At 35.5% G+C, this 24,858-nt stretch overlaps 4 protein-coding genes and 1 long non-coding RNA gene across 6 annotated transcripts; 3 read left to right on the top strand and 2 right to left on the bottom strand.

Moving 5' to 3' along the window:
• The first annotated feature begins 177 nt into the window (after positions 1–177).
• LOC103980586 (uncharacterized) lies at positions 178–5,504 on the top strand. 2 transcript variants are annotated; one of them, XM_018824427.2, is made up of 7 exons: positions 178–487; positions 600–759; positions 1,394–1,608; positions 1,705–1,909; positions 2,055–2,140; positions 2,437–2,528; positions 4,864–5,504. In XM_018824427.2, exons 2-7 carry the CDS (start codon positions 670–672, stop codon positions 5,127–5,129), a joined length of 954 nt encoding a protein of 317 aa, XP_018679972.1. In that variant the 5' UTR covers positions 178–487; positions 600–669; the 3' UTR covers positions 5,130–5,504. The 2 variants fall into 2 exon arrangements, with proteins under 2 accessions (XP_018679972.1, XP_009395300.1); XM_009397025.3 differs by having other exon boundaries at positions 179–759.
• A 1,358-nt stretch (positions 5,505–6,862) lies between these two features.
• On the bottom strand, positions 6,863–9,230 carry LOC135635253 (uncharacterized protein C24H6.02c-like). Its single transcript, XM_065146212.1, has 2 exons — positions 8,991–9,230; positions 6,863–7,517 (listed from the first exon to the last, which is right to left on the bottom strand). Exons 1-2 carry the CDS (start codon positions 9,076–9,078, stop codon positions 7,039–7,041), a joined length of 567 nt encoding a protein of 188 aa, XP_065002284.1. The 5' UTR covers positions 9,079–9,230; the 3' UTR covers positions 6,863–7,038.
• A 14-nt stretch (positions 9,231–9,244) lies between these two features.
• Positions 9,245–12,001, top strand: LOC103980584 (uncharacterized). Its single transcript, XR_671342.3, has 3 exons — positions 9,245–9,387; positions 10,950–11,150; positions 11,260–12,001. It is a non-coding gene; the product is annotated as an uncharacterized LOC103980584 (long non-coding RNA).
• Positions 12,002–12,477: 476 nt separating this feature from the next.
• Positions 12,478–20,883, top strand: LOC135634716 (uncharacterized). The gene is made up of 12 exons (XM_065145255.1): positions 12,478–12,726; positions 12,804–12,847; positions 12,930–13,010; positions 13,918–14,025; positions 14,686–14,777; positions 16,119–16,193; positions 16,412–16,481; positions 17,908–18,009; positions 18,668–18,779; positions 18,877–18,939; positions 19,242–19,311; positions 20,561–20,883. Exons 1-12 carry the CDS (start codon positions 12,561–12,563, stop codon positions 20,691–20,693), a joined length of 1,116 nt encoding a protein of 371 aa, XP_065001327.1. The 5' UTR covers positions 12,478–12,560; the 3' UTR covers positions 20,694–20,883.
• On the bottom strand, positions 20,846–21,613 carry LOC103980582 (RING-H2 finger protein ATL8-like). The gene has a single exon (XM_009397021.3). The coding sequence runs from the start codon at positions 21,524–21,526 to the stop codon at positions 20,972–20,974; it is 555 nt and encodes a 184-aa protein (XP_009395296.2). The 5' UTR covers positions 21,527–21,613; the 3' UTR covers positions 20,846–20,971.
• Positions 21,614–24,858: the final 3,245 nt, after the last annotated feature.

The following is a 24,858-nucleotide window of genomic DNA, read 5'->3' as shown; positions in this document are numbered from 1 at the left end:
TGGGTCCCGCGTCCCGACCACGACCGAAACCACGAAGCGGGAAGGAACGAGAAGCGAAGCGCACGCGGCGAAGCGAACGGTGGCGGCTGTCGACCACCGCTCGTAACGTGGACCCGATACGAAACGAGACGACCCGCAATCACCGCCACAACCCAGCATCGCAATTATAATAGCAGCAACAACGGTGGCAGCGGTAGCGGTGGAAAGCAGGCATCCCATCGGCCTCGACCTAAGCCGATCTCTCCTCGTTCCTCCTCCCATTCGGGTTTGGTCTCGGTTTGTTCCCGGTGGTGGTGATTTGGGAGGTCAAGTTGATTCGGATGAACTGAATCTTGGTGATTGGACAGGATTGACGGGGTTTAAGGAAAATATTTATTCGGATTTGTCAATTTTAATGCATTAATAGATAATCGAAACCGGAAGGCTGCCTCTTTCCTTCTTTAGCGTTTGGAGAGTGGGAGATAAGGAGATCATAAATATTTATAGAGTGGGAAATCTCCTTTCTTCTTCTTGTGCCGCAATTGCTGTTCTTGTTTGGTCTCTAGTCGTGCTTCTTCTTATTTGTGTCGTGTTTATGGTGTTTATTTGTGGAACACAAGATGGAGAAGAGGAGTAGAGAGGTAAGAAAGGGAGGCCTGTTAGAATAGTGAGGCATAGGGAAAGGAAACGATGGAGATTACTGCGCGAAAGCACTCATCGAATCTGCAGTCTTTCCTCGCTCATACCACGCCTTCAGTGCCTGTTTATTCTCTCTCAAAGGTGCCTCTTTTTTTTTTTTTTTTTCGATTTTCGGTTATGTAAAGATCTCCTGTTGTCATTTCAGCAAAGTCACGAGGTTCCTTTTCTCTTTTGCTGTTCTTTGGCGACTACCATATTTACTTGTATTGATCTGGCAAGTTTTCTTTGAAAAATCTATGCTTCAATATAATCTTCTTGCCTTCAGATCAAAATATGTCGTTTCATCTCAATGGACCTTTCTATGCATAAAATTTAAATGGATATGAAAAGATTGTATGGTGGATGGATCGATATTTGGGCGTTTGATTCTTGTCTTTGCTTGCGTTTCTATTGAATAAATTAGGCTATTTGATAGTTTTGATTCTCTGATTTATAATGAAGCCAACATTTTCATAGGTCTCTGTAGTCTTAAAGAAGAGATTGGCAGACATGAACAGTGTTAATATCAAAAGATGACAATTCTAGTTTTTTTTATTGTTATGGGACCGATGTTGGAATTGTATTTTCTTCTCTTGTTGCAGATCAATTAGCAAATTCGGATGCCTTTATCTGACTTCCATTCCTGAAACAGCTTCTTTGTATTTCTTGTGATTGTTTGGTTAATTAATGGCTATTACTTTTATCACTTCTGAAAAGTTCTGGTATAACAACGCAGCCGAATACACGAGACAATAACTTTTGGCAACCAACTGGCAAGGACAGGTCGGAGTATTTCACCCTTGGAGACCTCTGGGACCAGTATAGTGAGTGGAGCGCCTACGGTGCTGGTGTTCCAATCGTCCCTGACAACTATGAGAATGTAGTCCAATACTACGTTCCATACCTATCTGCTATCCAAATATACACTAACAAGTCTCTTCCTTGTTCAAGGTCAGTGATTAAACCACTGTTATGGAACAGTGATGCTGCATATGATTCCAATCCTAGGAAATCTAATATACGCTGCATTTTAATTTTCTTTTGCAGGATTTCGCTGGAAGAAAGCGAGAGTGAATCGTTTAGTGATGACAGTGAGAGTGAAAAGATGTCCAAGTCATCATCAGATGCTTTGTCAGAAGATTCTGATGTTAGCCAGGAGAGTTCATTGCATTCAAAAGAAACCCTGGGGCAGCTTTACCTTCACTATATAGAATATGGTTCTCCTTATAGAAGGATACCCCTCGTGGACAAGGTATAGATTTTTGTGCCAATGATTCTTGTACGCTCATTGCTTTATTATGGTTCATTCTATTTTGATGAGTTGAAACTAAATTATTTTTAAACCTGCATGTCTATTTGTTATCTTCATTCATTTTCCCTTAATTGCTGCTATATAGGTAAATGAATTGGCAGAACATTTTCCTGGTTTGATGTCATTCAAGAGTGTGGAAATGTCACCAGCTAGCTGGATGTCTGTTGCCTGGTATGTCCATTTCTTTCCTTTGATATTTGGAAACATTGGGAAGGTCTTTAAAAATCCTGGGTTATTGGGTTCACTTTGGATCCCATGGCTGAGTTAGCAGTGGTATAGACTTCTTTAGTCCATAGGATGATGATTGCATAGCACATGAGTCTTTCATTTTAGTCAATTATGTATTTACTAGGAATTTACTGACATCTGGAGGTTTCTGATTGAGTTGCAATTTACTGACATCTCTTTCACCACAAAGAGATGGCCATTTCTATTTCTAATTCCTACTATATACTTTGCATAATCAGGTATCCAATTTATCATATTCCGATATGTAGAAATGCTAAGGATTTATCGGCATGTTTCCTGACTTACCATACTATATCTGCATCATTCCAAGGTATGCATTTTTTTCTTATGAAGCCATTAGATGATCAAAGCACTTCATCCCTTTGTTCTGTAAATATGTTATTTTATAATAGTTGTTTAGAAGTCGTTTGGAACGTGCCTTGCAAATATATTACTTCTCTTCTAAAATTATTTGCTAGGAAATGGTTGTGTATCAGTATCTTGATATGCTAGCATAAGTTCTCCAAACATGTCATGGTGAAGATAACACCCGATAAGAAAACATGACACAAATAGGAAGAAAAAGCTTCATCTATTGCTTTGTACAGTTATTAGGGTTAGGAAGCTTTTTCCTGAATACTAGTTGAAATTGACACAGATACCACATAAATTACAATGAAAGAAGGTGTTATATTGAGTTAAAACTTGTTCAAGACTTTCTCACTTGATAAACAATTAAGAGGATCAAGTAAGTACTGTCTATCCATAAGTTCATCCAGAAGATTAGGGCTATTCAGACAGAAAACAATTTCTCTTGCCCCTGCACAAATTTGATTTGGATGCACCAGCATGAATACTACTATACGCACCCATCCCACGTATTGCTACAGGTCGGTACTGATTATTGTGTGCTGGACCAGGCACTACCAGTTCAAGTAATTACGACTCTATTGATTTTAATTTAAAATATTTTTTTAGAAAAATTCTTAGAAATGAATCATATATGCTTTTGAGCCCTATGATAAGTCATATCAAGAAAATGTGTGCAAAAATCTTGTAAGGATGCTGGAGTGAGGAAGTCGATTTTGAGTAAAAAATCAAAACCATAAATGTCCAGTGAATAGTAGTACCAAAAATCTAACTGTACTAAGCATGTTGAAGGTCATGATCCCTAATATAAGACAGGTGTAGATTGAAATTAGTCTATACAACTCGTTGATGATGTTCTCATGGCCATTTGAAACAGGTCGTACTTGAAGTGAATTAGAAAGAGTCGCAGACTTTTGGAGCAGTATTGACCCCTTTTCCATGAAAACTTTGATTGTTGTGGTAGTATCATTCATGGGATCTAAAAAATTATAAACTTGATCACCAGCTACATATACCTCCCGTGGCACCATGATATTCATTTTGGTACTAGTATAGGAAGACATTACATAATGACATGTTATTGAACATATTTTTAATGCTCGTATGTTGTTAATTAATTGTTTTATTTTGCATTTTGGACATTTTACTTATGTTTTTATTGTTTAAAATGTAAGAGGCACATAATTAAGTCAACATAATAAAAATTTTATGGTGATCGGCTGGTATTAATGCTTGACCGTACTGACCTGGTCAAGCACTGGTGCCAACACTAATGCTTGTATTTCAATTTTAAGCCATGCTTGCCAGTGGCATTGACATGCAACAGGTTATTTTTAACCAATGGCACTTAAATGCTTGGCATGTTTTGTCCATTATTTACATAGAAGAACAAATAGTAAGTTATGTGTCATTGTTAGCCATTAAAGTGGTGCTGTTGGCACTTAAATCCTTGCTATACATTTGGTCCATGTTTTCTTAGATAGAAATCAAGAAAGAGATAGATGGTATGGATACCTTTTCCAAGCAACATGTATTTAGTGAATAAATTACTGAATTGGCTCATATAGAAAATCAATATGAATGTTGCAAAACATTTGCTGTTGGTGAGAACATGACTCCATTGCTTTATCAAGAACTGCAGATGATTGAATACTCTGTCCTATTAACTAAGGTGCATTTCCTCAGAGGTACCAGATATACCTTTATGGTTATTTATATCATGTCAGTAGCAAAACCTGAAATGAGTAGCTATAACTTGTATTAGAAAATTATGTGACATCTGCCTGTTACAGCAGTTAAAACATTACTGGAAAATTTTCAGATGCATTTTCAAAATTGGATGTTCCATTGTGTTGATGTTAGTACATTTTCGTTCTTTTTTATTCTTATGTTCTACAATTCATCTCATGTTTTTTAAGAATGTTTTCCAAGAATTCCTAGTCTCTATTGTTCATTTGCATTCATTTCACATTTTTAAGCATGGGTTCCTAGAATTGATAATATAACTCGTGTAATATTTTTCTTATGTTACATATATATTTGATCATGTTTGACATGTATGCAGTAGAGTAGTGGCAAGGTACCTGTTATTATGCCATCTCTTAAAATATATGGATTTAGACTTCAAAGATGGATTAAGGTACCAAGCATGCTTGATGTCCTTATATTTGGAAGACTACCTCTTAAAAGTGCCAACAATTTTGTTCCAACAGTTCTTTGTAGCTGTTATGCTGCTGTGACAGTTTTACTAATATCATCTAGTCTCACTATATTCTTGTAATGTGACACCCTTGCAGATAATGTTGGACATGTGGAAAGTGCAAAGGACTTCTGTTCTACAATATCGAGAACAAACCGAAGGGAGCAAAAGATAGGGAACAACTCAATTACTCTGTCGCCATTTGGTCTCTCCACTTACAGAATGCAGGGGAGCCTATGGAGAAACTCAGGAACTTCAGACAACGAAATGATAGGCACCCTCTACAATGCTGCACAATCCTGGTTAAACCAGCTTAGAGTTAAACATCATGACTTTGACTTCTTCACCACTCACTCAATGTAAATAGTTCCCCCTTGTAAGTTTTTGGATGTCACCATAGCATCACTGGGCTGAAAAGACTGTATTACTGAAAATTCTGTCTTCAAATAACGTTGACAGGTTATGGTGGAATCATCGGTTCTTTTTCGCTAAGGAGCCGATGGTACACTGAAAACTCTGGTTAAAGAAGGTTGTGGAATCATCGGTTCTTTTTCGTTAAGGAGCTGATGACACACCAAACTTGATTGTAGGATTTGGTTGTAAAAGTAGACCATTTTGGATTTGGACATTTTGGTTTACACTACTATAGAGTTTCTACCTGAGCCCAGAACAGAAAAAGTACATTTCAGCTACATTTGGTCTCTATATATGCTCTTCAAAATCACATTTGTGCTTTCATTGTCTCTTGATGATCATCTTTGGCATGTTGGTTAATCCATCAAAGTTGGCATTAGATACACCACTAGAATGCTCTTTCTATTTCTTTCTCTGTCAAATGGTCTTGAAGCAGCTGCCACAATTGTTTAGTGGGGTGAATTTAAAGTTCTGCTCAATGGTGAGCTTCATTTTTAGGCAGATTCTACTTTATATTTCTTGCAGCTTATTCAGCAACAGATGTCAAGCTACATCATAGCAAATATTTGTGTTGTGGTTAGGAAGCTTTCCACAGAGTATCAGGATATATGGTGATTATAGATAAGATTATTATTACAGGAATTTGACTAGGACTATAATGTCCTACTAAAATTGGTATGTGCATGGGATATACATGGCTTATGGTTTGTAAATTTATTGAGATGCAGCTGGTGAATAAAAGATTTAATTTGGAATGATGATGAGATAGACCGTATGAGAATAATATAAAATGTCAAAGCTTGCAAGGATCATTATGCATGGAAATAACATAAAAGGAGATCACATGAATTATTTAAGATTTTTATTTTTTTCTAAAAAAATAATTTAGGAGAGGATCTTGGAACATAAATATACTTTTGAGCTATAATAATATCTAAAATTTGAGAGTTGAGTCGAGATAAGATTATCTTTAGAGAAATTTGGTTAGGACTAGAAGTCTTGATAAAATATGTAGCTTGGACTTTGTAAACTAAGTAAGAAGGTGATGTTGAATAAAAATCTTAAATTAAAAAAATATTATTTGGGGTACCCTATCGATCCTTAGTTGATATATATCGGTCAGTACTGGTGACTCAAGTTGATATTAGCGACTCAAAGAGAAAGAAAAAGGAGAAGAGGAAGGGGTCGTGGAGGAAGAATATTGAAGAAAGAGAAACTAAGAGAAAAGAAGATAAAGTACAAGGAAGAGATAAAGGAAAGGAAGAGGAGACGCAAGAGAAAGAAATGACACACAACAATTGATGAGTGAGAACAAAAGATGAAATGCACAAGGAGGACAACACATGATGGATGGTAGGCCACAACAGGAGACAAACATGTAAGGAAAGCTCATATATAAGTTCACAAACAGCTACTTCACAAAAGTGATGTCATGTAGATATCTCCACAGCAGCAATTTGTGGCAATCCTGTTTTCTATGATTATAGTGTATTTTTTATATGATCTATAAAGTTTTGGGATGGAGTTTTTGAACCACAGCAGAGTGGTAGAAAAGACTTCTTCCAAGAGCATCAAACATACACAACAGCAATGATTTGTTATAATAAGATCTAACAGACCAAAATATTTCAAACATCTTGACCATCTGACCAACTCCTGTTATATGAATCAGGGGAGCAAAATCAGCAAAAAAGGCCAGGAACAATTCCTTTGTTCAAATCACTCTGAATACGAGTATCGAAGACTATGTTGTTTCTGATTACATAAAACAATAAAGCCAATAAGCAGCTCCTATTAACTCGTACAACATTATAGTTGATTTTGTAACATAAGCATAAAACCATTTGAAGTTTCAGGATCATGATGATTTAGTCCCGGCCAAGTCCTCCAACGTTAGGTTCAGAGTGTCAACTGAACCTTTCTTCACCTCCTCTCCTTGTGCCGCCAAAAAATCCTCGACACTACCCGGTTCACCAAACCAACCGAGTCGATCTGCAATTAGGTGAAGATTATTGCATCCACCACAGCGAGCCACCACCACTCCCTTTTCATATGATTCACGGCAGACTGTCTTCACTGATCTAGTCTCACAGACCTTGCATGTAAAGATCATGGCAAGATCATGTCTCGTGGATGCTTTTAGGATAGAGAAAGCTCTATACTTAATGTTGTTCTCCTCATCAATTGCACTAACTGTTTTGATTGAGTTGGAAACTGGTTTTGAATCATCCTGACAAGATTTAGAATTCTTGTCATCTTTATTGACTATATTAGGTGTTTCTGTCTTTGTTTGGACACCTCTTATGCCCTTAGCTAAACAGGAACAACATGCATATCCTGCATCAACAAATAATTTTTATGTTTAGTATTATGAATAATCAACTTCATCGCAGAATGTAAAATTTCTGACATTTAACAGGAAACACCAGGAAACATGATAAAAGTTGACGAACTAGAAAGGTTGTAGAATTATCTAGGCCGTCCCAAGGGATGGCTTATTAGTAGCCAATGCAGAAAATATACATGCACAATTAGTCTTTCACAAGAAAGTACAATATTTTATCTAAATTCATATATCAAAAAATATTATGATGTAAAACCTTAAAACGAAGCCTATGTGAAGGAACACTGACATAGTAATATGTCAAAGTATCATATAGAATATCTATAATTTTGCAATAACATCTTTTAGTGTCCCTTTGAAGATAATCACAGTACTACGAAAATAACAACAAACCATAATGTCCCAACTCTTTGAGATTGGCTAAATGAATCCTTTGTGCCCATTGAGCTCTGTACCGTAATGTCCCTAATAAGCAGATACTATTTTAGGAACAACGGAAAAAAATAAAAACATCTCTTTGCAGCAATAGCTTTGTGGCCTCCTCATCCACTGAATATGGATTACCACATCAAACATAAACTTAAATTTGATGTTTCTTTATTTTGTAACTCATGAGAAACTCGTGCAAGAACATCATACTCATCGAACAACTTCAGTGATGTATGTTCTCTTTCTTTCACTGCTATTTCTCAAGTTTTTATTTTCTTTGATGTTGACACTTTGTGATGAACAACACTAGGCCTTCAAAGCTGCATTTGTTGCCAATAGGTAGAACCCTCCTTATGCTTTATTCACAAATGGCCAACTTTGTATTCTACCCCTGACAGAAATATCAGATCAACCAACCATCACCTGGAACCTGGAAAAAGAAACTAATCCTACCAAATAAACCCTTCATATTTCACACTTCAGGATGGGGGCAAACTAATGCTTTGTTCCTGGGGTAATCCAATTCAAATGTTCATGACAACCTAAATTGATAAGGATTTTGATTATGTTACCACTATCCCGACAGAAGCTGTTTCTGACACTCATAAACTAAGCAACCTCATGAAAACTTAATTCCACGCTTCAACTCATTCTTATCTGTCTTAAACGAGCTTTAGCTCCAACAAAGGAATCATCATCAAATTTCTTGAAGAGTTGCTAGAATAAACCAAGAGGCGAGCATTCACGACACAGAAAAAGATAGAATAAATAGTCAATATTCCCGTCTAATCGTCATTCTCAAGCACCAAAATCTCTCGACAGAGTCTACATACTACTATCTCCTACAATTACTTAAGAAGTTGAACAAGGAAAACGACGACCCATAAAGCGCCTTCATGTACTTCCAAATTGATCTACAAAACATTAAAGATCTTTGGCTGAAAATAATTACAAGAGGGCCGAAAGAATTGCGACAAAAGTTCGAAAAAACATTTGATGCAAATCTGGAAGAGAGATTCTTGGATTAAAAGAGGTACCTTGGGGAAGAAGGTTTTGGGATCGAAGACTTCGATCCAATAGAGAGGTGAGCCGCCTCTCAACCAACCGAGCAGTCGAAGCCGCCATGGGCAAAGGCAGAGGGAGGGAGAGGGCAAAGATCGATTCTTCCGGTCCTCGCCAGATCTAATAGACCGCCATGGATTAAACCAAGCCGACACCGGTCCGACTCCCAATTTTAAGCCGACAACGGCCCGACCCGGCTCAACTATTTAAATGCTTCTGGAGGTGTCCTTTTCGTCTCCTCCCAAATCCGAGCGAACACCAAAACCCCAGAGATCCTGCGGCAATCAAGGAAGAGCAAAGCCAGCAGCGAGACGCTGAGGGCTCTTGGGGCGGCCATGCGCCACAGCATGGCGGGGCAGCAGTCGATGGATTGTATGATTTCTCGTATTCTATAAATCTCTTTCCAAGTAGGACATCATCGTGTGGTCATATACATCGTTCTTTTAGGCTGTTTCCTGAGGTAAATTGTATGTTTAATTTAGCTAGATAATTAGTTAGCATCCTGTTAGTATAATATTCACAGGATATGGCTTATTAATTCAACTTGATAGCATATATGAATTAATATTTGATTTTTTAATGGTATAAGATTTGAATGACAGACATGTAAAAACCCTAAATTGAGATATTTTATAATGCAAAAAAAAAGTAGTGACTTGGGGGTTTGCCTTTAATCGCATAAGATATTTGAATGACATAAGATTTTTTTGAATATTTTTTGTTTATGAGGTGATGATTGAAGATGGAGTTTTAAAAGTTATTTTAATGGTTCATCATCCTGATAAAAGAATGATTGCATCGAAAGTTGAAATTAGGTTACACATGTAGGGAAATATAGTTATCCACAAGCCTACAACGCGAAGTTTTGTTCTGAAAAAAGAAAAAGTGAGGTGAATGATTTTGAGATATAGACAATTGTAAAGAAAAAAAGTTCTTTTTTGATAGAAAGACAAAGAAATGAATGCTTCTCTCCAAAATTAAATATCATCATTGGTTCACTTCCCGCCATACATGATGTATTGGTTATTTATTTGTGTAAGTGTTGAACCAAGAGTTTTTCTCTTTTTTTTTTCTCAAGACAAGCTAAGGTTGAGAAGAGACTATCCTTGTCTTGCCCATCTATCTAAAAGGACCTGACAAAACTCAAGGTTAATGGAAGTGTAAAATGATGGTGAACCATGAACTAATTCATGTGTCTAGGTTAACAGAAGAGAAAAATGATGGTGAACCATGAATTAATTTGTGTGTAATTATGATGTATTTTTCAAGTCGATCAATTTTTCATGTTTTGCTACAAGAGACACAAAGTTGATAAAATATTATCACCAAGATAATGACTATTATGTTAAACGGATTCCTTACTGGAAATTATGTTTCTTTCAATATAAGTTATATGATAATGAATTCAAGTTTGAAAATATTTTTTACTTAAAAAAAAAATCCGTTCGTGGTCAGGGACTTGTTGCCCTATAAATACCTTATGAATCTCAAGGATTTTATCAGGTATAATCTTGGAACTTTCTCTAGTTGATCCAGAAAAGTTATGATAAAAATTTGTCTTCAAGGTTTATGTGTTCATACAAAAAGTTGAGTATGAGTTAAGTCAAGATAGAGTGTTTTTTTTCCAATACTTTATTATTCTCATATGAAATAATCAAATTTTATTCTCCATGGATGTAAGTAAAGGTGATGAACCATACAAATCTTTTTTGCACTATTTCTATATTTGTATTATATTTTGTTGATTCTCTTGCTTGTTCCTTTGGTACCAGAATATTTTTTTTCTACGCTGGGATCACTATTTCCTGCTAGTATCAACTCTATGGTGTAGTCTGGTTGTATTAACTTTTCAAACTAACACATCAAATAGATATCTAGAAATTTGGTATGTTCTCCTTCTAATTATATTTTTCACTTTCAATCTTTTTGGACAGGTTAGGTGACATTGTTGAGCATCTACTAAGCTCCTCCATCCCTTAAACCAAACTCTCACCATTATGAAACAAAAACCTGGAATTGCTGGTGACTGGCATGAACCCGTGATGCTTCTCGCTAAAATTCCAAGCCAGGAAGGCTTCAAGAATGGGCAAAAGGACGGCTGGCTTGATTGCTGGTGGGGGTCAAGATAAGTGGAGGTAAAAACAGGTGGTTTTCAAGTAGGGGAGGAGCTTGGCTTCTCTCATGGCTTTGTTGATGTTTGGAATTCAGTGATCTAATTTAACCCAGTGGCACTCTCTCATCCAGGCTTCAGAAAAAGCATCCAACAGAAATTGCTCAGAAGATGATGGATGCAATCAGACCAGTATCTTTAGGCATTATGGATTACATATGCAACATCACACTTCACATCATTCTCATGGAACTATTGCCTAAGCTAAATGAAGAAAAAACTTCAAAGAACATCTGTTCTCAGACAAAGGTGAGCTAAATCCAGTGAAGACAAATAGCCTTCCACTCAAAACTTGGAGCTGCATCAGCATATTCCCATGGCACACATCTTCTTCTCTTCTAGTTCTGTAGCCATTTGTTTGGACTGCTTTCCCGTGGCACTGCGAGTGTTTCCTGTGAATCCAGCTCCTCTTCCTCCTCCTCAATGGTGTCCAACATCTGCGGAGCCTTGTGCTTGACAACTGCGATCAGCTTCGGTGGCGCAACCTCTGTGACGAAGTGGAAGCCACAGCCTCTCACCATCTCTGAAGCAAGGATCGAACGCCGCAAGATCAAAAGCTGAACAGAGAGGATTTCAAGGAAGGAAGAACACCGAAGTCTTGATATCCTTGTGGTGCTCTCCAATTACCCACCTGCAATGTATTTAAATCAGCAGCAGGAAGAGATCCGAGCGCTTATACTAATTTATGCCCACATGATTTGTATGTGCAATTTACAGCCACATGATTCTGAATCGTTTGCTTGGAAACCACGTCTGCGCAATGTATTTAAAGCAGCAGCAGGAAGAGATCCGAGCGCTTATACTAATTTATGCCCACATGATTTGTATGTGCAATTAACAGCCACATGATTCTGAATCGGTTGCTTGGAAACCACGTCTTTGGTTGTCGTTGGGACACGTGTGTCTTGTGCGATATAAAATTGAAGTCACGTGTGTATCAAGTATTAATCAAAGGGCCTGCACGATTGTCACGTGTCGATCAGCGTTTCACCAAATGTGACAATGAGATGGAATTTTGAGGTAATTATTGGTACACTCTTCTTACACAGTGCTGAATAGGAATTTAAATAAGATTACTATTTATATATTTATATGTTTATATTTATATTTATATTTGTGTACGTCTTCCTCACTTATCTTAGTGAAAATTCATCATTTATCTTTTGTGTGTGTGTATATATATATATATATATATATATATATATATATATATATATATATATATATATATATATATATATATATATATATATATATGTTTCTTTTATGTTATCCACAAAGACTTCGCGGCCCCAAAAAATGGTGAACTAAGTTTTAGTTTTCCTTTTACCGCCACCGAGAGGGGAAGGAAGTGGGTGCGAGTGTAATTCTGGAAATGGCTCTTCGAGGTGGCTTCCTGTGCCCTACATATCGGCTCCCAAATCCATTCTCTTTCACCAGCAGGAGCCGAGATGCCGGCCGACGCTTTGCCGAGAGCGCCACGGCCGCCGTCGCCGGTCGTCGGAAGCGGCCACAGAACGTGGAGGGGGAATTCTTTGTAGGTAAGTTGGAATTTGATCGTTGGCGGGTAATTTGGGACTCATGACTTGTTTTTTAATCTTTGTTTGTTCGTCCGTAGATCACCTGTGCATCGATTGCGATACCTGCCGTTGGATGGCTCCGGTGAGTGATCGAGTTGATGACAAATTGCTGAACCTGTAGTATTTGATAGTTTTGGTGTTTATGTGGGGTTATTTGTATGCAGGAGGTTTTTACGCGGGTAGATGACATGTCTGCCGTGACCAGACAGCCGAGCTGCGAGGAAGAAAGGATTAAAGCCCTCCAGGTAAGTAATTGTTAACTCCTTGCTGCAAATAAATAAAGTTTCTTGTGATCCTGGTAATTAATCAGGTATATTTTAGGCAACTAATTAGTAAACTTCTTTTCTGAGGGAAAATCGAAGGATTGGATAATTAAGGCATCCTTTCTTTTCACCTTTTATATCTGTTCCTCAGAATTGTCTAATTCGTTGTGATAAGTGAACTGTACTGAAATTCTTGAGTTCATTTAACATAAAATAGAGTCTCTTAACTCGCTAGGGCTGGTCCTCAACAATTTTGGTGTTGTGTGATAAAATCTTGCTACAATTTGTGGACCAACACGATAGAGTTATGATATTTTGATGATAAATGAACTCAGATATTTCAGATAGTTGTGTCAGTTTGGATTTCATTAATGCACACTAAAAGAAGTAGTTAAATAGTTAAACTTATTTTCTGGTCAAGTAATAAAGGCACTTCCACTACTTATAGACTTTCGGAAGTCAGAGAAAAGCAGATCTTTGCTCTTTGGTGGTGATGTGCAATCTTAAATGCCTTTATCTATCAAAGGAGGAAGAAATAAAAAAATTATACAAATTTTGGTTAACATTTTATGGTTTGCAAATTTTCTTTTTTCTTTGCTAAATCCAGGCATTATAACCCTGAAATAGTTTCACATAGATGGGCATGAACTAATGATCTTAGATATAATTTAAGTTGTGCCACAAAATCTTCCCCAGTCAATTTATGTGCCTTTTGGGAACATTTCTTGGTCATTGACCTAAGAATATGGCAAAGAATATTCTACTCTGCTACATAAGATTCTGTAAGCTTAAGACCATTCAAGTAGCAGACTTTCGGAAAAAGTAGCACCGAAGATTTTTATGCACGGAGGCATGCTCCTCTAACTTTAATCATTATATTCAATTGCAGGCATTGCTTTCTTGTCCAACCAGCTCAATACACACTGAGAGGCCCACCAACAAGATTCTCGAAGTTCAGAAGATGTTTCCTCTTCCAATAGATGAGCAGAACATCCCTGTATGTTGCTGCTTTGATTTTCTTGTTATCTGCTTAATTAATGCATTGATCTTATGCTGTAATGTAATATGAATTTCTGGTGCAAAGTTCAAATGTGAAACTTTTGTTGTTATTTTCCTCTATAAATCCTCTCTCCAACCAACCAAGTCAGCAAAGATGGGAGCTACTTTATACTTGGCTTGATATTGTCAAAAACTTGCTCAATACCTTTTATCATTCAACAACTCAAAGTCTAGATTGAAGCCTCGAACCTTTGTCTGCATTTTTGATTCAGTTATGAAATAGCAAATGATTTTAGAGGAGGGAAGGAAATTATATAATACACAAAAAACATGGTTAATCTTGTAATCCTAGATACCACACTCAAATTACAAACCACTATATATATATATATATATATATATATATATATATATATATATATATATAATGTGATTTGATTTCTTGAGTAAAAAGTTGCCTTTGAAAATTCTGTTTCCACTATCATTGGAAAATTCAATTTTTACCGTCTACTTCTATCAACTTTCTACTTGATTCAATATCTGATGAGTTGAGATACTTTTTCTAGAAATTATGACCAATAGGAGAGAAAGTTAAGATAACTGCACCTCTTTTCAACATTTATTATTGCATTTTCTATAATTACTCACTTATGTGCAGGGTGTCTATCATTGTGGTTATCACTCTGAGAGATCTTATGGTGCAACTTCCTACTTTGTCACTCACCCTGAAGGGAACATACTTGTTGATAGGTAATTAATCTCATTGCAGAACCAAATAAAATGTTCTTGGATGATAGTAACTAATGCTAATGCAACCACTTCCTTAATACATAGATCATGCTTCCCACCTTCCCAACCTGTCCAACAGAAAAAAGAAAATAAGAAAGAATGCAACAAACAAAATAAACCTAATATAAAGAAAAAAACAACACCCTTTATCTAGTGCCTGTCTCATAAAATGTGGAATCACATGTGTGTTAACCACAGTTCTTCTGATGAATAGAGGCATTATAATAGTTTTTCTATGTTTTTGACCAATCTTATATTTTATGTGACCTTTTAACTGGATGTATATTACAATATTAAAGTTTGCAATGTCACAATGCTAAGTTAATTCTTAATAACTTGCCAAAAATAAAAAAGTTAATTCTCTAGTTTTCATTTGGGTCATGGACCATCCACTCAAATTTACAATATCTGATTTTGAATTTCTCAAGGTCCTTCTGGACAATATACCTGACCAAAAAGATTTTGTCACTTCCTATCTCACAATAATTAAGATCTTGAGGTATCAGGAAATAGATAAGGATTCTTTTAATTATTTTAATTGCTATTATTTTATGAAGTTATGAGTCACTTTGAATAATATTGACCATAGATACATAATCAAAGGAAGCTGTTTCTTTCTGGCCCTCATTCCTTCATTTTATGTGCCAATCCAGGCTCTGTACATGGGAGAGGATTTTTTTCTATTTTTATTGCAGCATATAAATAGAAACATCAACATAGAATATTTAACCACAGAAAGGAAATCAAGTGTTAAGAAGGTTACTCAGACGTCTAATAATGATAAAATTCGCTAATATTTACTACCAACTCACAGCAGATACTGCAGAATAACAATATAAGAGATCAGAAATTGAACAAGCTTGAGGAATAAAATGATTTTTTTCTAATGCAGGCTTTTTCATTATCTGGCATTTTAAGACCCACAAACTGAGATGCAGTTTCTTTCTCACTTAATTTTAATTGATACCCCAAGGTCTTAATCCAAGTTAGCCTTGTATTTAATTTTATTGTGCAGAAATTTTGTTGATGGTGAGCAAATATCCTTTCCAATACCAAACAATTTCCACTTCACCTAAAGTGTCTTGTTACAAGCTGCTGTCGTGTAAATTGAGGAAAATTTGATGAAATTTTATAATTTATAGATTTTTATAGTTGCATTTAGCTTGTAGCATTCTAATTTGTCACTCATTCATATTTTTCATTTTTGACTTTTGATGCAATTTGCAGAGCTAATTAATCTACTGACAAATCTTGCTACTTGTATAGAAAGTAAGCTAATCAGAAGACATGGTTATTCTGCAGCCCAAGATTCACAGAGAGATTAGCCTGCAACATAGAGATGCTTGGAGGCGTTCGCTACATGTTTTTGACTCACAAGTATGTTATTGGAAATCTTCAAGTACAGAGCATTATTGAGGTTTGACAAATGTCGATCAGTGCCCAATATATAGTACGGCTGCATTTGGGTGAGCTGTATTCCTCCTGCCTGTTGGGCACTGGCATTGTCATTTCTGCCTCGGTTATATTATTCCTAAATTTTTGTTCAGAATAATTAGCATTGAAGAGCAGGGACTGTTACCAATTTATAATAACAGGGATGATGTAGGAGATCATGAGAAGTGGAGCAAGAGGATGCGATGTGAAAGAATTCTCCATTCAGGCGATGTAAAAAGTTACACCTACACAGTTCTTTCATTGTACTTGATATTGTAAATTCCATTAGTTTCAGTTGACTACACTTGTAATCTCATTATCAACTATGCATAAGCAACGTTTTCTGGATGTGTCTATGATGATGAGGTATAGAGGATGATATTAATAGCTCTTCAGAAAGTTTAAATGAAAGAAACAAAAGATATAAAATTAAAAACTGGAACTGAAGGCTTTCACTGCTAAGGTTGTAGATAAGATAGTTAAAAAGCAGCTACAGTGTCTACTAGGGACAGTTTTGTTTGTCATTTGCTTTCTTATTTTGTGCATTTGGCTGGCCGAAGAAAATAATGCTTATCCGGTCTAGTTCAATAAATATTAATAGCACAAGATCCAGGAGTCAAAGAGTGTTGGTGTCCATGAATTGAGGTAAAATAGGTGTGTGGATTTGGAGGAGGCTCAGCCTTAGCTCTGTGATAGAGATCTTATTTTTGTCTCAAACTGGTCACTGAGGATGTGTCTACAAGGTGAATCTCCTCACTATTATAGCCTTATTTAAAAACTTGGTCATTAAAGCTCCTGATGCTTTGGACATTCCAAATTTACAACTGTCCATGTGTATGTGCTATATGTTTATAGTAGACTGATGAAAATGAAGTGATTGTAAACAAATTAGTGTTACTATGCACATCCAAGATAGTGGCACGAGGGAGTAAACTGTTTTTTTCAGAATAAAACAGTTTCCTATCTATGGTCCTTGATGTTGCAGCAGCTACTACTGTTTTAGATTTATAGCTAGTGTCTTTCTATTGGCTTACAGTTTGTCATGAGACAATGGAACATCAATGCGCTACACCTATGTGTGAATGTTCTTATATCACTACATGGTTACACAGAATGAAAAAAAAAGGTTCTGTAATCTTTAAGTGCACAATTCATTGCTAACAATTTTGAAGTGTGGATACATCATGCATGTACTGTTTCCTTTTCAGTCAAATACATTTTTTAGTTTGTGAGATTGGTCAGATACTTCCGAACACATTACTACATTAGGACATGAGTCATCTTGACATGTTTGATTTAGATGCCATGTTTGTACTTGTTATGAATGAGATTATCTCCTTAATGTTTTGAATATGAATTTGAAGTATTTTTGTGAATGATTGTTCTGATTATATAATGAATAAATTGTCTGAACTGCACTTTACATATAATATGTGAAATAATTATCAAAGTATAGGAGGCATAGGCCTCTTAACTGTTGCGTCTATTTTGCTCCTCGAAGATTAGCTGTGTCAGCATGTTTGTATGTGATTTGCATCATAGCTGGTGATACAACTACTCATTTTATTTTTGCACTATTAGGATTTTGATGTTCAGCTTCTTGTATTGTATCAGAATTTATGATGTACAAACTATCTCTATTTTGTAATTGCATCAGGTTGAGATTTCTACTGCTGATGTAGAAAATAAACTTTGTGGGGAAGGCCCCTGGGATATTGCAACTGATCTTAAGCTCATTTACACTCCAGGCCATACTGAAGTAAGACCCTGAAACGTAATATGTAGAATCTATATTTACACTTACTGTACTTTCAGAATGTTTAAGTGCCATGCAAGAACATAACCAAACCATATGTTGCCACACATGAATCTGTATGGTTCACTGCATAAAAATGATCCCTTTTCTTCACAGATATTGCATACTCAGGATATGGTAGTCCTGCTTCTGATGTGGTTTGTTCTGTTCATTTATGTAATGAATTCTTACATTTTCAAGTAATCTACGAAGTGACATGATATTTGGCCTTTTCATTTCTATGTTTTTTAGTAGCTAAGGTAGAGTTAGAAAGATAAAATAATCATAAGAATATTTGAACCAAGCTAGAAACACAAGTCTGTAAGTAATTGTTTTATACTAAACTTTGAAGCTCTCCCATTTTCAGAGGTTTTCACGGTAGGTCGTCACTGCAATTATTGTAAATTGATATAGTCTTGGCTTACTTGCACGGGGTATATCTAGTTATTTTATCAGAAATTACTGGTTGATTTTCAAGATTAGCAGTATCCAGGTGGAACTTGGTTTTAGGCTTGTCTGACAATCGACTTGGTGCTTGATTATGCCATTCATACAGAAATGACCTAACTAGACCTAAGTAGTGCATGTTTTATTGATTTCACATGCCTTTTATACCACACAGGGTTCTGTTTGTTTGTACTACAAGCCACTGAAGGTGTTGTTCACCGGGGACCATCTCTATGGATCAGAAGAATCAGATCTAGCATTTTCTGTAATATACAACCAGCAATCAGGTACAAAATCAGCAAAGAAATGATTACTAGTATGTTGATGTACAGATAAATGCTTTCTCTTCGTTTTTTTAATCTAAATGAAATTATGCCGTGGCAGTGAGCTTGCAACTGAAGAGTATCAGGAAACTGTTGGACTTTGACTTCGAGTGGATCTTACCAGGTAGATGTTCTGTTGACTAACTAAATCAGCTGACTTGCACTTGATTATTCTTCTAGTCAATGTGAAATTTGGGGACGGGCTAGGAAACCTGTTACTAATATCTAATATCATAATAAAATGACCATCATATGACTGTTCTAGAACAGTTCTATAAATATGAAATGATGGAAGGAGTATAAGCCCCCGACAGCATCTGTGATGGAGCCTCACTGCAACATCCTTGGAACTATCATGTTCTTTCTTCATGCATTTTCTAATAATCTTTCATCGTTTGTTGACCAATTAGCTACTATCATTTTCAGGTCATGGCCGGAGGGTGACATTTAGAGACAATCAAGAGAAAAATTCAGCTTTAGAAGCTTTCCTTGCCAGGCAAGAGCCATTATATGCATAACATTAGATGTTTTTGTATATATAATGTATTATATATTCAGCATAATTTTCTTCAGATGTTTGAGTCTGCATGTTTAGTACATTAACATAAGTTCCACTAAATGGCACTACATGCTATGAACATTTGAAAATGAGATAAAGCATTTGACATGCTGATTATTTGTATGACATATCTTTGTGAACGATGATGATTTAGCGAGGATCTAGAAATATTTTCTGGTACATAGTGATTTTTATTAAATTTATTCAATTATTACACTATGTGTTGTCTCGTGAGCACCGCATCTTATCAACTAGAATATATATATATATATATATATATATATATATGCTTCATCAAACTTAAAGAACTTACATGAACGTCATTATAATTATGCTTCATCAAACTTTTAAGTATATTTATTATAATAATTATTGATGATAATATAAATGAAAAATACCTTTTGAACCAATTATAATGCTGAAAACTCTAATTATGTTTTAAAGGTGGAGGCAGTGCAGGGTAGAGGTGGAAATTATCATTTATGGAAAAAAGAGTATTTTGTTAAAAAATTTTAAAGTTGAGATATTCTATGAGAATTTATCAAAGATAAGAGTTTTCTCTAAGAATTCATCTTTTTTATTTTACTTAAATATAAATAATCATGGTTAATAGGAGTTCTCACCTTACGAAGAGATGTGAAGGATAGAGTGACATATATGCTCTATTAAGATTCTCTATGAGCAAATATCTCACCGTTTGAAAAAAAATATAAAAAACACTAAAATAAAATTATCATAAGCTTTTCTAAATTGCATGAACTTACAGACTATAGGTGAGAAAGTTAATTTGTAGAAAAAACAAATTAAGGCCTTCAACACATACTATTTCTTAATCATTAGAATGTCTCCTTAGATAAGGTTTATTATTTTCTCTTAAGGGGGAGAGTAAGTTTGAAGTGGCAAGGCACACTAAAAGCTAATAAACATGGACAACATCATGGCACTCAGAAGCTTAGGAGGGACCCATTGGGTAGGTTTGAAGTATGCCAGATGCAGGAAGTCTATAGAGGTCATCACAAATGCACCAAACATGCCCACTGAACCCCTAACTAGTATATGCTTATGGAGCTGCCTGGAATGTTCTTCTATGTTGGTCTGTGAACTGTTTGACCATTCTTGACTGGCTTTTCCAATGTCTACTTAAAGTACAATTATGTGATTCTTGTTTATTGATGACATTGTCCAGGCGAGAGAGAGAGGCCATGGATCCAATATTGAGGCAACTAATCTCTATTATTGCCTACAATATGTTCCAGTTGAATGAAGCATGCAGCTCTGCCCCATCTGCCAACAAGTTTCATCTACTTGAGTTGTTTTGATGCATGACTTTATCTAAACGCTTCAGCTTTGTAGCTTCCAATCCTTCTTCAATTTACTTAAAACTAAATGTTAATATGTGGAAATTAAAATGTTTTTTTATTGTAGAATAAATATTATAGTGCTTCAATAACTTTGGTCAACATTTGTTCCCAATATTTATTCGTAAAATTTACATCGATTGTTTAATTACTTCTTCTTGCAAGTAAAATGTAAAATACACACCTTATTAGAAAACAGGAACCGTATGTGTACCTTTTCTTCCATAAAAATTGGATTTTTAGGGCTGCGGATTACTTGGTTCCGCATCCTGTGCCGTCTTCGGCCCGCGCCCCGCCGGCGCTGACCTCGATGGGGAGGTGGCGAGGGCGGCGGCGGGGACCACCAGGATCCGACGGCAGGAGGGGCAGGATGAGTGGGACCCAAGCCAGGTGTCAACGCAGACGACGTGGAAGCCGTGGCCGCACTGCGGCAGGACCCGGACTTGGTCCCCGTCAGCGAACTCGGCGAGGCAGATGGGGCAATCGGAGAGCTTCCCGCTGCCACCCGGAGCGGAGGAGGAGTCGAAGGAGAGCGTCGGGAGGGAGCGGAGGGCCTTCTTCTTGAGACCCTTACCGGTCGGTCGAAAGACGGAGGAGGCGGCGGCGGCGGCGGGAGAGGGGCGGAGCCAGGCGCAGCGAGCGACGATGGCGAGGCCGAGGACGCAGATGAGGGCGCAGAGGAGCGCCGCGAGGATGACGATGAGGTCGGAGTCGACAGGGAGGGGGTCGGGCTGCCCCGCGGCGTGGAGGTTGTCGGAGGACTGTAGAAACCTCGACAGAGAAGGCAACATCATACCGTAGTGAGTCGCGAGCGAAAGAGCGGGGAGCTTCGAGGAAGGCGTAGAGCGGGCACTCGTTTATATAGATCGAAGAAGGGCGATTTGTCGGAAAAGCCCCCAAGATTTGGACTTTTCCGAAATTACATCCCTAAGAATATTTCAACTTCAATTTCTTAAAATAATATAATTATCCTCAGAGACAGGTGGCAGTCTAAAATCTATTATTATTTAATAATAATATTATTATTATTATTTAAGTTAGACCGAACAAAATAGTATTAAGCCGAAATAATTAAAAATATTATAATTGTTGTAGGTTAAAATGTCACCAATTTTAGTTATCAATCTTATTGTATATTTTCATATTTCATAAAATAATTAATCCATTTGAGAGTTTTGGATAAAGATTGGGAGTATTTTGATATACTTTAAATAATTTAAAAATAAACACTTAAATTTGATTTAGGTCTATATATTTCAATATAAAAGATAACGAATTTATAAAGGTTTTAACATATTTCATAGTAAAAGATGATATTTCATAACATATTTTCCTCGTAGTCCTAAATTTTAGTCATCATAATAAAAAACATTATAGCTCCCGTCAAGAATATTACAACTGATTGGATAGTTCAGTTAAATATCCTATTCAAGATAAATTGGATTTCGATATAAAACTTTATTTATTTCGAACAAAAAAATAATATTTTATTCTTTTAGTAGAAATAAAAATTTTTGAGAATATCAGCTAACTTAGTTTGTGAGGATCTTAATAGTTTATCGTAAGGTCTCAGAAATTAAATATGGTTTCTGTCACTTATTTTTTATAAAAAAAATTATATTTAAGAAATATAAAAATAATAAAGTCATAACATGGGATAAATAAAAAAAATTTGAGGCTTTTATCGGGAAATCAAAATATTAGCGGTTAAGCAAAACGATGTTATCACCCATAGAGAATATAATTGAAATGACCAAGAAGTTGAATTTGTGTTATAATTGGATCAAAATAATATTATATGACATTACAATATTTATTTATGATGATAGGTATGATAGATTGTCTATACTATAAATATCGAAATCCAAATGATCATTAACATTATAAATTTCATAAAACTCTCTATATTATTTTTTTTGTTTTTGATAAATCGGATAGGTTCACTTCAATACTATCATGATAAGAAGATATTTAACATTAAAAATAACAGTAAAGCAATATTGAAGTATTGAAGATATCAAGTAGCTTAGTCGATAAATACCGATTATCGCTATCAAGATTTTGGGATCAAATCTCATTTTCATCATCACCACTCACACACACACTGTAAGAAGAAAAATAAAAATAAAATAAAATATCAATATGATAGGAATTTAGACCTATATGATTCCCCCAAATTAAGAACTCAACACAATCAAGTTTAAGACATAGCTTGTAGCACATGTTTGGATAAAAGATCTAATCTTCATTGTGACATGTACTTTACAAGATCGAAGATAATCATTTTTTAAATTCTTTTAATTTCAATTATAGGATGCTATTCTCATTATCATTATCACATTGATATGTTGTGATAATAAAGACAAAAGAAAAAGAGTTGGGAGTAGGAGCAACTTCCACGCTATTGCCATGCCATCTCCATTAAACTGCCACTATGAGCTTTGCAGCATCAACTAGTGGCCATTGTGGGGAGTGCACAATAGTGATCGATGATGTCGACCAACATGAATGATTGCATGCATACTTTGTGCGTAGAAACTTCAAGTGACCTCTTTGATCCATCAATAACTTATTCCAAAGCGTCGAGGAGATACCATCCCATACCAACTTAGAACAATATGCTCTTTCCACGAAGAAGACTTCGGATCAGCTTCTCTTTGCTCGTCTCCATCTAATTTCATTCACATATTCTACTATGATTTCTTAGATAACCATAGCCCATAAATTCATGATCATGTGCTGAGAGTAATTTAGTTGTTTCTTTTCGTATTTCTTTCTCATTTTAACTTCAATTGATTGAAATTAGTCTAGACATTTCAATGATTAATATATTATGGTATAAGTGATATGTCTCATATCCGAATTCTCATCTTCTATATCATTTAATATAATAAAAAAATAATTAAAATTATATTGTTATAATAGTAAATAAAGATCTCAAGTATTAGTAGTCTCAGTAGCACTAGAATGACATAAGATAATAATGTGATTGGCCATGGCGGCTCAAGCATCAACCATGGAAGATTCTGCCGCCACATCTAAATGGATTGACCATTGAATCGAAGTAGCCCAATCCAATCACGCTAATTTAGTTTCTTAATTAATGTGCTAAAGTGGGATGATGTTTTATGCACCAAACTTTTCCTCATATGATGGATGACTCTAAAGGAAGCAATCAACACCACCACACCACATGGTTTATCTTTTAGATTAGTTGGATAATAATAGTTGTTTTTCTTAAGAGCATAAATTAATAGAATATTTTAAGGATTATCTAAGAGAATATTCTCACATTGCTAAGAAAGGAAAGAAAGAGTTTGGTTAAATAGGGTAAGGATTGGGTTGAGTTAGTATTCGATACGGTATATACTTAGACTCATCATTATTTGATGTATAATAATATATGTGTTCTCTTAATTTTTCCTTGCTTTTCAAAGGTATATGAATTAATAATGATCCCTTAACTACATGGATTATAATTAATGGTGCAAGACAAAGCATTTTAAGGACATAGTAATTCAAGTGATAGTGAAAGATATAGCTCGATTTATACAAAGAGATCGAGTTTGGCTCGTTGTTAAGGCATTTGAGCTCAATCCAACTAACCCTAACCCATCATTATTTGTCTTCTCAATATAGCATATATTCCTTCTATTAATATTGACGTAAAAAACTCAATTTGTTTACTAATTATATAACATTTAAATAATAGTTTTAGTTGTAATACATGAATGTAAAAAAATCGATAATATTATCATAATCATAATAAGTTGTTAAAAAATATCAATAGTCAATTTATAGGTGATAAAAATCAGCATTGGAGTGACATATGTGTGTGCGTATATATAGAAATAAATACAAAATTAACTTATTATATTGGAGATATATATATATATATATATATATATATATATATATATATATATATATATATATATATATATATGCATACTTTCTTTACCTTTCTACAATTAAACACAATTAAAGTTTCTTTCCTCTCAACAAAACAGGAAAACGCCTTAATGTTTCTCTTCTTTATTATGCCTTTCCCAATTATCTTGTTACACATGAACATAAGAATCTTCATAAACCAGTCTATGTCTTTTAATGTGAAAGTAAAATTAAT

The sequence above is a fragment of the Musa acuminata genome, chromosome BXJ3-4, assembly GCF_036884655.1.
Source record: "Musa acuminata AAA Group cultivar baxijiao chromosome BXJ3-4, Cavendish_Baxijiao_AAA, whole genome shotgun sequence".
Taxonomy (NCBI): Eukaryota; Viridiplantae; Streptophyta; class Magnoliopsida; order Zingiberales; family Musaceae; genus Musa; species Musa acuminata.
Note: the sequence above shows the minus strand (reverse complement) of the source record. Positions and strands in the feature narration are given on the sequence as shown.

Excerpts from the sequence above, each read along its gene's own strand:
- LOC103980586 (XM_018824427.2), top strand. The coding sequence starts at position 670 with ATGGAGATTACTGCGCGAAAGCACTCATCGAATCTGCAGTCTTTCCTC. Across the intron at positions 760-1,393 it reads CTGTTTATTCTCTCTCAAAG|CCGAATACACGAGACAATAA; the intron begins GTGCCTCTTTTT and ends ATAACAACGCAG. Across the intron at positions 2,141-2,436 it reads AGCTGGATGTCTGTTGCCTG|GTATCCAATTTATCATATTC; the intron begins GTATGTCCATTT and ends TTGCATAATCAG.
- LOC135635253 (XM_065146212.1), bottom strand. The coding sequence starts at position 9,078 with ATGGCGGCTTCGACTGCTCGGTTGGTTGAGAGGCGGCTCACCTCTCTA. Across the intron at positions 7,518-8,990 it reads CCAAAACCTTCTTCCCCAAG|GATATGCATGTTGTTCCTGT; the intron begins GTACCTCTTTTA and ends TTGTTGATGCAG.
- LOC135634716 (XM_065145255.1), top strand. The coding sequence starts at position 12,561 with ATGGCTCTTCGAGGTGGCTTCCTGTGCCCTACATATCGGCTCCCAAAT. Across the intron at positions 13,011-13,917 it reads AAAGGATTAAAGCCCTCCAG|GCATTGCTTTCTTGTCCAAC; the intron begins GTAAGTAATTGT and ends ATTCAATTGCAG. Across the intron at positions 14,778-16,118 it reads GGGAACATACTTGTTGATAG|CCCAAGATTCACAGAGAGAT; the intron begins GTAATTAATCTC and ends GTTATTCTGCAG.
- LOC103980582 (XM_009397021.3), bottom strand. The coding sequence starts at position 21,526 with ATGATGTTGCCTTCTCTGTCGAGGTTTCTACAGTCCTCCGACAACCTC.